The sequence below is a fragment of the Thamnophis elegans genome, chromosome Z (genome assembly GCF_009769535.1).
Source record: "Thamnophis elegans isolate rThaEle1 chromosome Z, rThaEle1.pri, whole genome shotgun sequence".
Lineage (NCBI taxonomy): Eukaryota > Metazoa > Chordata > Lepidosauria > Squamata > Colubridae > Thamnophis > Thamnophis elegans.
The window spans coordinates 111,620,139-111,637,921 of NC_045558.1; the positions used below are offsets into that span (position 1 = coordinate 111,620,139).

General features: G+C 37.9%; 1 protein-coding gene across 1 annotated transcript; it reads right to left on the reverse strand.

The window, feature by feature from the left end:
* Positions 1-10,769: 10,769 nt before the first annotated feature.
* LOC116521491 (olfactory receptor 14A16-like) lies at positions 10,770-11,717 on the reverse strand. The gene has a single exon (XM_032236160.1). It carries the CDS (start codon positions 11,715-11,717, stop codon positions 10,770-10,772), a length of 948 nt encoding a protein of 315 aa, XP_032092051.1.
* Between the last annotated feature and the right edge of the window lie 6,066 nt (positions 11,718-17,783).

Below are 17,783 nucleotides of genomic sequence, written 5' to 3' on the forward strand. Positions count from 1 at the left end.
GTTTATGACTTAATTAAATTCATTTATAAACGTAGATGTGACACTTACATAAAATAGTGATCTAATTTCATGATACATTGATACAAACTGTGAACAGAATGTAAAAATACCCTGAAAATGTGAAGAATGAACAGAGAATCACACAATTAAAAGAATAGATACAATGCATCCCTGTACCTAATAACAGCATTCTTCCTCTACTTGATTGATTAAATTCTAACCTATCAATCACAAGCTATTTTCTTCTCCTACTTCATTCTTCCTGGTTGCACTGTGTAGGACTTTGAAGACCTTTTCAAGTTCATCTTCTTTGGAAATTTCCTGAAGCTTTAGGATCAGTAATTATTTCTTACTCTTCTTGCAGAATTGTACAGTGATGAAAAATTGGAGATAGCCTCCAATATAGAGTGAGCTCCTAATGGATAGATGGAATAAAGGTCTAGAAGAGAAATAAAGTAATTAATTGTTACATGTTAACTTGAGGGAACATATTTCCAAGTGCTATTTTTTTTTAAAAAAATATTATTTTTCTATAATTACATTTCTTAGTGCTTCATAAACATCGTGTTTTCTGCGTATTTAACTTGCTTAGCAATACAGATTCTATTCTTACTCTCCATCCCCTTTTTCCAACCATTGGTAAAGGAAGTTCCATGTTTGATAATATTCTGTGTGTTTTTTCTGTTTGATTTTCAATGTAAGTCTATCCATTTCTGCACAATCTATTTTTTTTATTATGTCTTCATCTTGCAGTGTTTCTTCATTTTCCAATATTGTGCAAAGATAATCCTCACTGCTAAGACATGTAATACTAAATACATACTTTTTTTATCATTTTTTTCTGATGTCATCCCTAAGAAAAACAGTTCAGGTTTGAAATCCATATGTTTCCCTATTATCTTTTCTAGCCATCTGTGTATTTTTGCCTATTTTTTAGCACAAGTTCACCACATATGATAAAATGTGCCTGGTTTTTTACTACATTTCCAACATTTGCTAGACATATTTTTAAACATTTTACCTAAACTAGCAGTTGATAAATACCATCTATAAATCATTTTATATACATTTTCATTGCCATTGTTAATCTATAGTTCCTTTCACATAAATTTTTGCCATTTCTATAATTCTATGTAATAGCCAAAGTTTTCCTCCATTGTACCATTTTATTTTTTATTTGTTCATCCAGCTCCTGAAGGATAGACGGAATAAAGATCTAGAAGAGAAATAAATTAAGTAATTGTTATATGTTAACTTGAGGGGACAGCTTTCCAAGTGCTTGAATTTGTAGAAATCATACACACAAACAAAAACAGGGACAGAAAAATACATACACAGAGAGTATAAATTTAACAGTAATTCTGTGAATGTTGTGGCTAAAAATATAATGCTTTAAAGAAATTAATATTCATTGACAAATATCTATATAAGAATACATTAAAATACAATAATAGTTCATTGAAATTTTACAAAAGAAAACATAATTTTCATATCATATTTACCAGGTTATACCTAATATTACATGAAGAGTACATGAAGAAAGCATATTTTTATGAAGAGAAATTAGAACTCAGAACAATATCTTCACAACTCTCCAGATAATATTTTCTTTTTAACATTAAATATTTATGTTTAATATACACTTGATTTGCTACTTACAAAACTACCAACAATAGATTCCCTTTTTTCTGATTTATAAGAAGATTGTTTCCAGATTTAACTATCTTTAATCTAGTTTGTCTTTAGGACCAAATGTCTGAAAATAAATATCTCCTTGTTGTCTTCCTTCCCTTAACATACTGTATTTTATTCTAGAACACTAGCATATAATATCATTTCATTAAATCATTTTCTCATTGTGAAAATTAGCTTTAGAAACAGTCACATAATTTTTCTTTAAATAAATGCTAGTTTAGCTCAATAACAGATAATTGAATTTTTGTTGAATTGCTAATATGCACACCATGCCATACTTACTCTACAATTTTTCTTCATAGAATTATTGTGGCTTCTGATGTATGCTTTATAGACTGTTAAATATTGGCTCTATAATACATGCAATCAAAATATACTCAAATCTGTCTTCAGAGAAAAAGGCTGACTTCATATTCAGCAAGCTTATTAATCATTTTGTTTCTCTCAAAAGGCAAATACATATCATAAAATACACATTCAAAACTAGACAAAATAAATCAGTGTGAGCTTTTGTGGATGCTATTAGCCATTAACAGCTAGTGCATTTGAGAATATTATAATATCACCCATTTCATTGCTTTAGACAATCATAGATGATGTTACCAAAAGGACTAGGGTTGAAACGCACAAATTCTTACTTTATGAACTGAGAACTCAAATATAGATTAATTGAGAAAATGTGCCAGAAGGAAGTTTAGAAACAGATTTAATCATCTGGGAGTTTATCATTGCTTTCTAAATTGTTGGTTGTTATAATACTTTATAATATCAAGGATTATATAAATTAATTATATACTGTATATTGGAACTCCTATCCATTTAATTAGCCTGTTTCCAATATCATGCTATTTATATATTTAAATTATGTATCAAGTTGTGCTACCTCATGGGAAGGTTTACCAATATCTATCATATCCGTATTCAACCAAACTTAAAAAAGAGAGGTGCATAATGTCAAATATTGTAAGTTTTACTACTAGGAAAGAGAAATTGACAGGGAATTTAAAAATTCCCCTTCAAGATTTGCAGAGAATAGATTACCAAAATGAAAATTTGAATGGCAATACTTCACTGGCATTTTTATAGACATCTCACTTTAAAAAGCCTAATTGTAATATTTTCTCTGTTACAAAAACTAGGTTCACTTAAAGGTGTTAGAGAATATATTTGAATGATCTATATCAAAATTTTCATCCATTGCTTCCAAACTGTACAATGGAGGTTAGCCAGATAGGATTCCTGAAGGCTTTTAATATCTTGCACTGTCCCAACAATGAAATATGTATTCATTTTATTCAACAGCAATGGAAGATAGCCTTACCACAATCCTATAGTAGATAGTGGAGATTCCATGTGAGAGGCACAAAATCTTCTTAATGAAGTTGTTTTGGATTATTTCCAGCAGAAATCACAATTCACATCTCACACCCATTTCAGTTCCATACAATATTTGCCTTATCACCTGGCCTTAAAATATTTTAATTGCAGAGGTTACCAGCTGCTCTTCTTTAAATAGGAAAAAAAAACAGAATAGTGTTCACAGTTTAGTTTAGTTAAGTTTATTGGTCTTGTCTGCCGCCCACTCCCGAAGGATTCCGGGTGGCTTACAATAAACAAGGGAAGGGGATAAATAAACAAAACAACATTTTAAAATACACAACATTCACAGTTACCATGGGGCTGGATATTTCACAAGCCCCCCGGCCTGCTGGAGCAGCCAGGACTTAGTGGCTTTGCGGAAGGCCAGGAGGGTAGTAAGGGTCCAGATCTCCATGGGGAGGTCATTCCAAAGGGCTGGAGCTGCAACAGAGAAGGCTCTCCCCCGGGATTAATTTTAATTTAGCATGTGATGAACTAAAAAAACCCACATTGGGCTCTTTCTATACTGGATTTGGCTCCATTAGGATTCATCTTCCAACAGTTAAAATTTCCCCAATTGAAAATCTTTGGATGTCAGATAATTCAGGAGATCCATTGACATGTTTGGCCAATATTCAGAGACAGGTTGATAGTTTCACAGGTGAGGTAATTGACTGGATGGCATAGGCTTGGCTCAAGACTGAAAGGAACAAAAAAAGTTTTGAAACAGGCATCAAAAAGAGTGAAGAAGAATGGCTACTCATTTTTATTTGGCAGTTACAGTTCCATGTTGCCAATGTTGTCATGTTGCCAATGAATAAGGAAAGTTAGATTATTTGAATATGTACTTATTTTATTTCTGAATATGAGTATATGGTTCCTTTTAAAATACCTCTCAGGCTATTGTGCCAGGGACAACATAAAGGTCTATGTCAGCTTTCCTATAAGAATCAGAGTGTTTCAGATGATGATGAGGAGGAGGACGAGGAGGAGGAGGAGGAGGAGGAGGAGAAAGAGGATGATGACAATGATGATGATGAGATAAATAGATGGATGGATGGATGGATGGATGGATGGATGGATGGATGGATGGATAGATAGATAGATAGATAGATAGATAGATAGATATGCTGCCCATCTCACTGTGGCAACATCTCTTGGTGACTTGTAGAATGATGAAAATCCCTCTGGGGGGTGGGGGGAGAACACTGCCCGACTGCCCCTCTTGAAGCAACCTTGGAGGTTTTCAAGCTCATCTGGAGAGGCATTTTTTTCTTTTAAGAAAACCCTGAAAAAGCTGCAAGATCCAGAGCTGCTGTCTCCGCTATGATGCACATCTCGTGGCCTGCCCCGTTCCATCCACTTCCCCACCTGCCACCCCCAAAATGCATCTCACTGCAAGCATCTCCCAACCATTGTGTTCAGGAAAAAAACCATGCACAGTAAAGAAAAACAATTTGTGAGTGCGAGAAGTTGTTAATTGTCTCATACTTATGAGAAGTTTTTCTTTAGTGTGGAAGGTGTTTCCCTGCACACAATGGCTGAGAGGCACTATGAAGCTGCTAGACTCTGGTAAGATGTGCATCTCACAGTGGGATGCAACTTGGGGGTGGCAGGTTGGACAGGGGATGGGGTGGGGCATGGCTGCTAAAGGAAGGAAAACAGGGGTAACGGGCAAAGGGAGGACGGGGTAGATAGGTAGAAATTTTTTTTAAAAGGTACTTTTTCCTATGGGTGTGGCTAGGTTGGGGGGTCATGTGACTGAGTGGTTGTGAGTGATGTCTAGTTGGCCATGCCCACTTGGTCACATGCCCCCCACCTAGCCACTCACACTGAACTGGTAGCAAAAAAATTTGAAACCCACCACTGACAGCAGGATCTTCTCCTAAACCCCACAAGCCAAAATTCTCTAGCAGAAGGGATCTAAAATACATCTCTGACACTGGAATAAGTGGGATCAGAAAACACTATTGGGTAAGACAGCTCCTCAGATACCATGGATTGATGCCATAAAATCTAACACCTTGAAGAAGCAAACTGGCAACCAGGGCAGCTCTTGGAACAACTGTCTTATATATTCCCTGCTAGGACTGTCCATGCTGCTGCATGCTGTATCACTTCTAACTTTCAAATGCCCTTCAAGGATCACCCCATGTAGAGAATACTCTATATTTATTTATTTATTTATTTATTTATTTATTCATTCATTCATTCATTCATTCATTCATTCATTCATTCATTCAACCTATATGTCACTCATCTCACTTGAAAAATTTAGAATCTCACATTACTGGTACACAACAGCGGTGGGTTGCTCCTGGTTCTAACCGGTTTGGTAGAAGAGGTTCCTCAAATCTACCATGTCATTAAAACCCCTTCCACAGGTGGGACAGTACCGGAAACCCTCCCCTGGCCCCCTTGCTCGCTCCCCCTGACCACCCCGTCACCGCCTGCCCGCTCACTCCTCCTGCCTCTCTGCACCATGCTTGCCCCGCCCACCTCTAAGAGCCCTATCTAAATTCACTTACCTTTTTTCCTGCTTGGCTCTCTATTGCTGCCTGCCGAGTAGGTAAGTAAGCTGCAACTAAGTGCAGGGCGGGGGGGTGGCGGCAGCAGGGCAGCTGGAGCGGCCTGCTGTGGTCCTGCACTATAAGAGAGTCCAGTGACCTTTTGCGGCCTTGCAAGGATCCCAGGATCGCTTATAGCACAGGGCCGCCAGGCCACCAGTAAGCATGGGAGATGGGCGCTGGAGCTTACATAGTGCGGCTGGCATCTTTGGCAAATTTGGGGACCTAGCAAGAGCTTTGCAAGGTCCCTAAACTTGCCTAGGAGGCCTGGCCACCAGTAAGCATGGGTGTGGGAATGGCAGCGGGAGCTTATGCAGTGCAGCTGGCATCTTTGGCAAGTTCCAGACTTGCCTAGGAGGCCTGGCCACCAGCAAAGCACAGGACAGTGGGTAGTAGCTTGTGTGGCGCGGCTGGCCTACTAGAACCTCCCCGGACCTGCATAGTATGCCTGGCCACCAGCAAAGCATGGGTGTGATGGGTGGTAGCTTGCGCAGTGAGGCCGACCTCCTAGGAAAATTCCAGGGCATCCTTCCTGACTGGTTCCCCACCTCCCTTCCCGTCAAAGTTTTCCAAGGTGTGGTTTCAAAAGCAGCCTCCCTTGTGCCCAGCTCCTGCTAAGCTCCGGGAAGAAGGAGAAGAGCCTTTGGGCAGTGAGGAGGAGGTGTGCACACAGGACCATGCCAGCTGGGCAACTGGTGCTAAGAAAGTGCCTCACACCTTTTGAAGGGAGGAGAGGAGAATGAAAGGGAGAATGTGGAGTCACCTTTCAGGAATGCCAAAGCGGCAGGAAACCAGCACCACTGCCAGAGTCTAAAGCTTTTGGTAGCTCCAGACAGGTGAGGTGGGGAGCAGAGACCCAGGCGGTTTCCTTCGCTTCCCTTGCAAGGAAGTAGTAGACGTCATTTTTGCATTCCTGCCTTCGCTGGACTTCGACCTGGAATTTACCAACTGTCTTAAAGATAAATGGATGGTCAGACCTGCACGGCCCCAAGTGATGTGGCTCTCTCCAGGTATGCACCCATTCTCCTTCCTGCTGCTTTTTTGTTGTTGTTGCCAAGGAGCAAAAGGTGGAGTGGGGCACCCCGTTTAGCAAAGTTCAACAGGGGAGACATAAGTAGCTCTCCTGTTCCTACACCTAGTAGTGCCCCCTTCCTTTAAAAAAAGCAAACTTACCTGGCTAAGAGGTCAGTGCTTCACTTAGGGGAGCTCTGGGGATGATGGGTCTTTTGGAGATGGTGACCATAATATTGTGATGCAACTATTATAAATTGTTCAGCAAAAATTTAACTAAAAGAATTGTGCATACTATCTATAAATTGTTACTTTTTAGCAGGAAATCCAATATTTTTTTTCTTTGCATTTTCCCATTTGGCTGAGTTTTTCAGTACTCTGACATAGTATTCTTTTTTATTGGGGATATATTTATTGAGTTTCAGTCTCCCATTAATTAAGAAGACAAGAACTGCAAAGCAGGTGGTTGTGCAAAAATCATAAATATTTTTGGAATGTATGTGTGATGCTACCATTGTGAATTTCTTGTTAAGAACACTTATCAAGTTTTAATATTATGACTGTCTAACTTATTTAAAGGGTGAGTGCTTGCTTGTTGCAGTAAAGTTCAAATGCCATAAACAAAATACCTGTTTATTCAGAGGTATATTCCTGCTTAAATTGCTTGATAGCAGTTTGCAGAAACTTTAAATTGTATAGCTCACAGGAGTACAGAAACCTTATATAGCAGTGACTACACTTGGCTGTTTCTGCTTTCAAGTGATGCTTTTGAAATCTACTGGAACATATTAGGGATTTCTGCACTGAGAAGCAGAAGGATGGGCTTTTGAGACACTGGAAAGCAGTGGGAATTTTTGCTACTTCTAAGTACTTCCAAATCTGATAAGAAATTGATTACCTTTCCTTGAGCCTCTTTATGCAGGGATAGGTGCTGAAAAATCCTTCAAAGAAATGGAAACAGTGAATAAATGTGTGTGTTTGGGGGGGGGGGCTGTTTCTGTTGTGTAAGATTGGAATATAACTTATTGGCCCTGGATTTTGAGGGTGGAGGGAAGTTGCAGTAGCTGAAATGCGGTTGGTACAGACTAGGGAGTCCTATGTTTTCTCTCTTTTACATTTTCAGAGATTATATACAGTATAAAGAGTTAACAGTTGCACCAATTGTACTTTATGTTTGTGTGCACAAAACAAAGAACAGGTAGTTCAGCACATTACAGCCCCTCAATCTGAAAATACTCTGAAACAAATAGGTATCGTTCCTGGTGCACATAATTCCAAGCCTGAGATCTTAAGAGGGTGGCCAATCCAAATAATTTCCCCTCTACATACACAGTATATTGTATATTATACTCTACAAAGTGGTTTAAACAACAAAGGCAAGTGTGAGAGAGCGCACTGTTCTGCAAATAATCTTAATAGCCTTTTGTATGGTGATTATGTGTAGTGTTAGTGTTAATAGTAGCACAAAAGAAATTATACTTACAGACTGCATTTCCCTGTAGATTGTGGTATGAATTTTTTTTTTTAAGCAACAGGCCAGAACCTGTTCATATTAATAAGTAGGAAATCTGTTGAACATCAAATTTATTTTAAAAGTCTCATTATGTAAAACTCTTTTTAGTAGTCTGGATTATGGAAGAATTGCAGGAAAATATTAGTAATGCATATAAGATAGAAACAAGCTAAAATAGGGGTGGTGGTGGTGAATAATAATGATTACATTGAATATGATATTAATATATAAAGATGTGATATGGTTCCAGGATTAGAGCTAGTCTACATTTGAATGGCCTGAAGCTGTGTTAACATTCAAGGAAGCTAAAGCTGCAATCTAGGAAAGGCAGTTCTTGGCCCTCTAAGTACTTGGAAAATAGACCACTTGTGAAATGTAAAACCACCCTGATCGCCATATAGAAGGAAGGAAGTATGAAATAGAAATAAATCATTTGGTGGGATTTCAAAGCATTGGAAAATTGTGGGAGTACTTTGGAACATCTGCTTCATTGACCAGATCTGAAGGAGTGCTCAGAGCCCTGTAAAATAACTTGCCTAGCTTTAGTACAAATGCTAGGACTGCATGGTACTTTGGATTCTGTTCCAAACAAAGTACTGAAGAGAATATAAGACTGTAAATATAGTACCTACCCTCAACTCTTTAAAGTAGATATTTCATGAATTCAGGAAAAAGGTGCCGCTGCTTTAAAATGTACCCAGTAGATGCTGTGGGCTTTACATTCCTATATATTCAAAAACAGTGCATAGCTCTAACAAACATTATTATTTAATGAATTTAAGTTATTGTCACTGCTTTGAAGTTAAATTCAGATGTATTGATGCCTCTTTCTTTTGTGTAATTCATATCTCTATCTTGACTGGGAACGCTGACATCGTCTTGGCCACTCCCACCCTGTCACATGATTGCCAAGTGACTCCCACATGGTCATATGATTGCCAAGCCATTCCCACTGGTTATATGGCTGCCAAGCCACTCCCATCCAGTCACATGACTGCCAAGCTACTCCCACCCAGTCACATGGCTGGCAAGCCATCCCACAAAGCAGGCCACACCTACAGAAGAGGTTCTAAAAATTTGAAACCCAAATATGAGTTTGAAACCCAATATGAATTTGCGCAAAGATTCTCTTAGCCAGGTCTTTGAGAAATAGTCATGGGACTAGGACAGTGGCCCCCAAAGTTTTGAGCACCAGGGACTGGACTAGAGGGCAGTTCATCCATGGACCAGGGATGTGTCATTTTGTACACTTCCTATATACCATGGGTGTGTGGATGAAGCTTCACTTGCTTCTGTGGCTTGGTTCCTGGAGAGCTGAAGACTAGTGCCAATCTGCAGCCAGGAGTTGAGGACCCCTGGTCTAGGAGAATCTTCCGATTGTGCATGGAATGTGTCAGGCCTGCAGTCATCTTTTCCTTTGGATCTTTGACCTGCCATACTTTCTATTATTCTACTATTCATTTTCTATTGTGGGAAAATTGGAGGAGATATTGTAGGAATGGGATGCTATGTAGCCATACCAAATTCTTTTAGAAAGCCAAGGTCATCTTTTGCCTTTGCACTTCTGGACCTGACTGGAACTGGATGCGTGGAACTGCCAGCATTGCAGTGAAAGATTGGACTATGTGATGGACTTGTGGGTGTGGAGGCAAGATCTTTAACTTTCAAGTGGGTGGGCAAAACCAGGAAGCTTTCACATTTGGGTTTTCCAAGATGTGCCAACATGGCTCTCTTAATAAATTGGAACTTTGAGCAATACTTTGCCTTGGACTCTGATTTACTTTTGGATGCTATTTGGAACCCTGACAGGATGTATGTCATATAATAGTTGCTTGGATCTCTGTGACACGGTTCTTGTTTCTTTATAAGTAAAAGCTATAAAAAGTTCACAAATACGAGTGTGATAATTTCATAACAGATGTTTCAGAAAGAAAGGGAAATAAACTCCTAAGTAACTGATCTTGACTGGGGAAAGATTTGTTAGTTAACATTGTTAACATAAACCATATCAGAGGAGAAATAGATTCTGTTGGAGTGAATCTTTAGAAGAAATAATTTATATGCTAAAATAGGATGTTTACAATGTATTACAATCTTTTTACATTTAAATTTACAATTTATTCTTTACAATTTTGCGTACAATGCAATTTATGCTCAAAAATTGTTAAGGATTTTTTACCAAAATTGACACCCTTGTTCATGAGAATATTGCTACATGCAACTATTTTGCACAAATAAAACCTGTGCTTTCCCTCTAGGAAAGTATATCTATATGCAAACATTTTGAACAAATGTAGTCTATATGAAAGACCAGCTCTGTGTTACCAAGCCAAAATTTAACATTATCTCCAAATAGAAATCCTATTCATAACACTTTTTAAGCGTGTGGGAACACTTAATTTCATCTAATAGTGCTTTCCTAATGTCAAACACAAGAGACATTGGGGGCCTCAGATGCCTTTAAATACAGCTCCAAATGCTTACAAGAAGGCCAATGATTAAGGATCCAAGAGGTTGGCTCAGAAACGTTCAGTTACAAAAGATTTAGCCTCTATTTCAGCTTGATCTCTTTTTGCAATGTCTTCCTTATAGCAGGAACATGAAAGTAAAAGATAAAGGTACAGTTATATCACACATAAAGGAAAGCATAAATGAAAGAAATTTTCAAATTTCCCTAGCTTAGAGAGAATTTTCTTATTTCTCATACTATAAATGATTGGGTTGAACAGAGGTGGAAGAATGGAATATAAGACAGTTAACATTAAATCTAAGTAAGATGTGGAATTTGAGGCTGGCCTCAGATAGGCAAAGATCACAGTTATTGTAAACATAGAAACAACTATAAGGTGGGGAGCACAAGTAGAAAAGGCCTTTTGCCTTCCCTGTACAGATGGGATTTTCCACACTGTTTTGAAGATAATGAAATAACTTACAATGATAAAAATAAAGCAACCTAACCCACCAAAGGCACTTGCCACAAGTATTCCAACTTCAACTAGATTAAAGCCAGAGCAAGATAGATTTAGTAAATATGGAATTTCACAGAAAAACTGGTTAACAATATTAGAACAATAATGGACTGAAAAGGTGCCACTGGTATGTAGCATTCCATAGAGAAGACTAGAGACCCAAACCAGAATCATTATTTCAGTGCAGGTTTTCCAATTCATCACCATCTCATAATGCAGTGGTTGGCAAATGGCAACATACCGATCATATGCCATTGCTGTGAGAAGAAAGAAATCAGAAGCTACAAATGAAACAAAGAGGAAGACTTGAGCAACACAACCAAAGTAAGAGATGCATCTGGTATCCTTGAGGGAATTTATCATGGATTTGGGAACAATAACAGAAATCAATCCCAGATCTTGCACAGCCAAATTCATCAGAAAGAAGTACATGGGTGTGTGCAGTTGATAGTCAAAAGTTATTGCAAAAATGATTAGAAGGTTTCCTATTATTGTTGTGAAGTAGAATACTAAAAATGAGAAGAAGTGTAGAAGTTGCAGCTGTCGAGTTTTTGAAAATTCCAGGAGCAGAAAATAAGAAGGTACTGTGGTCACATTATCCATTTTTCATGTATGACCAGACCAGAAGAATATCATATCTGCAAAGGAGCAGAAGGTAGTTAAAATGAAATAAAATGTACAAAGCTTTAATATTTAGTTAAAATAAACATAAAATTGAATACATCCTAGAAAAAATAATGCATTTTTTAAATATTTCTGTCCAAAAGAACTCCAATTTCAACTAGATTGAATCCAGAGCAGGATAATTTAGTAATTGTGGAATTTCAAAGGAAAACTGGTTTACAATATTAGAACCCAAATGGATGGAAAACGTGCCAGTGATGTGCAACATACCATAGAGAAAACTGACAATCCAAACCAGACTCACAATTTCAGTGCAGGTTTTAAATTAATCAGTGTCTCATATTGGAGTGGGTTATAAATTGCAACATAGTGATCATATGCCATAACTGTCAGGAGGAAGAAATCAGTAGCTGTAAAAGATGCAAAAAGAAAGACTTGAGCAACACAACCAAACTAAGAAATGTGTCTGGTGTCTAGGAAGTTATTCACCATGGACAATAGCAGAAACAGAGCCTAGGTCCTTCAATGCCAAATTCATCAGAAAGAAATACATGGGTTTGTGCAATTGATGGTCAGAAACTACTGCAGTTATGATGAGAAGGTTTGTTGTTAGAGTTGCTAAATACAACACAAAAAAAAGATGCCAATTTTTTGAGAATTCCAGGAGGAAAAAGTAAGTCATTGTGGTCTGGTTATCCATGCTAAAACCACAAGATATAACTTCAAGGAAGCAAAGGAGAGAAATGCAATTAGGCAAAATTTGACAACAATAAAATAGAGAGAGAGAGTAAACAGAAGATCACATCATGGAAAAAGTAATTCTAGCATTGGCATGTTAGATCATACTCAACCAATTCATCTTTACTCAATTCATCTTTACTCAAAAACCAACCACCAACCTCACATATTTCCTTCTTTCTTCTTTCCAACTCTGGTATTTCATTTACTGATCAAAAGGAATAGTTCAGATTAGGAAAATTCTGCTCCATTTTCAACCATCAAAGATTACTGGAAATATTTAAATCAGTCATGCTCTGTCACTACTTATTGTGGTAGTGTTGGAAAATTGAATAATATGCTTTGTATGTACTTTGTGCTTTTAGAAGAAAGGCAGTTGAAATCTAGCAAATAAATGTAAAAATAAATTGCTAGGTCTTGAATTGGAAATCTTAATAGCAGAAAAAGCCACATTGTTTTGTGTGTGTGTGTGTGTGTGTGTGTGTGTGTGTGTATATATATATATATATATGTGTGTGTGTGTGTGTGTGTGTGTGTGTGTGTTTATGTGAAAAACATATATTTATTTTCCTGGTTACCCTAGCAGGGAATGAAGAAAATAGTAGAATAAACTTTTAAACTAGGATATGAACTCTAGATTCCTAAACATGTATTTTATAGCATTAAACATAATGGAACTTTGTTTACAACAGAACTTTTAGCTTGATATTCATTAGGTGCTATTAATGCTTGATTATCCCATTGTAAAATATTTCAAAACAAACACAATCACAAATTAGCAGAATAAATTAATAAATTCCATTGTCCAACAATTACAAATGTTTAAAAACAAAAGTTAAGAAGTACATTTATAAATCTTACCACCTATTATTTTATTCATATTAAGAGAGATTTAAAATGACTAGTGATGCTGATTTACCTGTTGGTTATCAGTTCTTCCACTTAATTAATTTTTCTTCAAAATTATTTTACATGCATTAATATTTGGTCTAATTTTTTGCAAATTTGAATTGTTTTAAGAATCAAAAACATTACTTATCTAATTCATTCATTCCATATTGTGTACACAGAAATCTCACTAAATTGGATTTTGATTCACAATTCCTTTAAATCTACTCTCTGAAGTCCAAATATCAATATCAATATCAATACAATACAATACAATACAATACAATACAATACAATACAATACAATACAATACCAGAGTTGGAAGGGGTTTTGGAGGTCTTCAACCCCCTGCCTAGGCAGGAAACCTTATACCATTTCAGACAAATGGCTATCCAACATCTTGTTAAAGACTTCCAGTGTTGGGGCATTCACAACTTCTGGAGGCAAGTTGCTGGCTCATATTTAATGGTTGTCCACTAGGACTCCAAGATCCCTTTCACAGTTACTACTATTGAGCAAGGTACCACTATACTGTACCTGTGCATTTTATTTTTTGTTGCCTAAATATAGAACCTTACTCTTTTCACCATTGAATTTCATTTTATTAGATAGTGCCCAATGTTCAAGTTTGTCAAGATCCTTCTGTATCTTAAGCCGATTTTTTGGAGTGTTGACTATTCCTGCCAGCTTGGTGTCATCTGCAAATTTGATGAGTTCCCATTTATTCCCTCATCCAAATCATTGATGAAGATGTTGAAGAGTACTGGGCCTAAAACAGAGCCTTGGAGTACTCCACTGCATACTTCCCTCCATGAAGATGCAGTTCCATTGAGGACTACATGTTGAGTGTGGTTGGTCAGCCAGTTACAAATCCATCTGGTGATGATACTGTCTAACCCACATTCTTCTACTTTATCTAGTAGTAGATTATAGTCTACCTTATCAAATGCCTTACTGAAGTCCAAGTAAACTACATCGATGGCATTCCTCTGGTCCACTAATTTTGTCACTTTGTCAAAGAATGCAATAAGATTAGTCTGGCATAATCTGTTTTTGACAAACCCATGTTGGCTTTTGGCTATTATTTTGTTTACATCTAGGTATTCGCTAATTCATTGTTTGATTATCTTTTCCAAAATCTTTCTGGGTATTGAGGTTAGGCTGATAGGTCTGTAGTTTCTTGGATCTATTTTTTTTTTCCTTTTTGGAAGATGGGAACCATATCAGCTCTTTTCCAGTCCTCTGGCAGTTCCACGATGCATCAGGATCTCTGAATGATATAGTTCAGTGGTTCTGAGATCTCATCTGCCTGTTCCCTCAGAACCCTGGGGAGTAATCCATCTGGTCCTGGTGATTTGAAGTTGTTTAGGGTAGACAGGTGCTCACTTACCATTTTCCTCCCTATTTCAACTTCCTAATCTGATTTTTGTGGTGCTGTTTTTGATAGGTTGGACTGTTTTATCCTTTTGTGTAAAGACAGATGCAAAAAAATGAGTTAAATATTTGTGCTTTCTCCCTATTTGCAAAATAATTTTTAAAAATCCTCTTGTTGTTCATCCCTAAACAGTCTATATCCCTCTATATAACAGTATGGAAAGATTTGATTAAATTATCTTCCCAGTGGAAAAATTGTAAAGCCATGCCTGAGTTATAATGTCAGACATATTTAAATAAACACTGGTTTGCTTTAAAAAAGAGAGGAATGCCTTTGCTATTAAACTTACAATTTTTAAGAGATTTCATCTTCTGTTATATGCTTTTAAAAGTATCAAGTCTTCCTCTCTAGGAAATAAATACTGTCTCAGGAATTTACATGTAATGAAACTATTATTTACAGTCAAAGAGCTTTTTATTTTGAATGTTTATTAATATTTGTTCTCTTTTTCTCAAGAGTCTTGCCAAAAAAAAAAAAACCTTGACTTCTGTGTACTTATTAATATAATTGGCTATTAACATCTCTGCAGCTACTTCTGAATGCTCCAATACCAATAGCACATTGCATAATAATATCGCAGAATGATGTTAACAGAACTGATATCATACGAGCAGTCAAAATTGCAAGAAGCGAAACATTGATCAAGGGACAAGCCCTGTCTGAAGTGATTCTTTTGCACCTTTAGTTTTTAAGATTGGCCATCTTCTCTTCTGTCCACCACAATTTTGGGAAAGCTGAGAACTGAGCTAGTAAAATCCAGATCATTAACATAGGATGTAAAATTCAAGCCTCTCTGCTAAATAAAAAGAGAAAAGGCAGTGGGGACTTAACTATGAGCTAGAGAAAGCTACTAGAATGCCAATAAGATAATAAACCATACCCTTGACACTTATGAGGACAGTCCAGAAAACAAGATTATTATTGCATTATTGCATTGATATGACCTGGACCCATTTTGAGGTTGCACTTAGCTGCCTGACAATAATAGAATTACAAATGTTTATTATATTTATTTATATTTCATGCTTCTGGACCACCCATGTCCTTCAAATATTTTTTTCCTGTGGCCTAAAAAAACCCCACCCATAGCCCTTATAGCAAAATGAACAGATTTCATCTTTTTTTTTTTCATATTCCAGCATTTTTTACTCAAGAAATATTTTTTTAATTTTTTTTTAAAGGATTACAGTAATGATGAATTATTTAATAATCATGCACAATACTACGCAAGAATAAGAAGATTCTTATAGGCAGATTGTGGGATTACCAAACCTTTTTCTATATCTGGCAGCTTTGACTAGATAAAGGAAAAAAATAGCTAGAAGGTGAAGAAAAACTGAACATCCCATTTGGGAAGGCAACATATGTATTGGGAAGTATAGGATACATATACTTTGCTAAGCAAACAGAAACACATGTAACAGTTTCCATAGTTCGGGGCATGGGTAGTCACAATGAAAAAGTCAGTGCAGACCATTAGTATTGTATTTGAAGTGCCACTCCTTATGTAGGCACTACAACCTTCATATATGAAAGGAGCAGAGGTGGGTTTCAGCTGGTACAGTCTGGTACGTGCGTACTGGTGGTGGAAATCCTGAGTCTGTTTGCATACCGGGGCCTCCGGAGGCCCCAAACTGGAATGGTCTCTCCCCTGGCCTGCCCCCCATCTCTCCCCCCATCCCCCTGGTCACCGGTTGCTCACACTCACACCTCCACTGTCTGCACCATACTTGCTCCACTTCCATCCACTTCCTTTGCTGGAGCAGAGGACTCAGCTGTTGGAAGAATCCTGCACTTCCTTCTCTTTGACAACCGCCTTGCAAAATCAGGACTTTGCAAACCGCTTCTCAAAGAGAAGGAAGCTGGTAGACGGATGGACTTCTTCAGATGAGCCTAGGCTTGATCGGCCTTCAACACTGCTCTGGCCCTGGCTCCTCTGAAAAAGTTAGAGCTAAATAGCTTGAAATAGATCTATACTAGTCTCCCTTTATTTATTTATCAGCACAAATGCAACGCAAATTAACAAAGGCAACCGTAAAAATAATGGATTTCTGTCGTGATGGTCTCTTGTGATGAGCCGATAGACAGAGAAAGGAAGCAGTCTGCTTCCTCCCATATTTGGGCATACCAGGGGTTGTGACACTACATACATACATACATACATACATACATACATACATACATACATACATGTGACGTGCGGTGAGTTTTATGGTTGGTGAGGCAGCTTTTTAGACTTGTGGACTTCAACTCCCAGAATTCCACAACCAGGCATGCTCAGTTCTGATTTAAAGCGACAGCATTTTCCCCCCTTGCAAAATAAGTTTTCCCATTCTTTTTCTTTTCCTTCCCCCTCCTTCCTCCCTCTCTCCCTCCCTTCCCCCTCTCTCAAACAGACACACACACAGAGAGAACTTGGATCCCTCTCTCACTCTCAAACAAACACAAACACAGAAGTTGGATTGGATATATTTTCCAAAGGCTTGAAAGCAGCTACTCTGCCATACCACCCCCCCTTCCCCTGCTGCCTTCCGATCAGAGCCTTTGATTGCAGGTGAATCACGTTGCCTTTTCAGTGAAGCTGGGCTTATATACTTTTATCCAGCTGTGTGTGTGTGTGTGTGTGTGTGTGTGTGTGTGTGTGTTTGAAAAGGCAACGTGGGTTCTGCATGCAATCAAACTTTTTGAATTCCTCCCACCTCCCTGTTGTATAGTAAAAGTTAGTCCTCGCTGTTACGAATGACAGCTCGGCAGCAGCCAGGCGCGTCTTAGCCAATCAGACGCGCCTGTCAGTTGCCGGGCTGTCAGGCGCGCGAGTCTGCGGAACTATAAAAGGCAGACTCGTTCAAACTGTCAGTTGTTCAGCACCAGAGCAGACGAACACTCCAGTCCAGCTGGAGCTGCTTCTCTGCCTCTCTCTACACAGATCATCCTTCTGTTGCTACATTGTTAAACCAGCACCCTGCCTGGTTGTTTTCTGTTA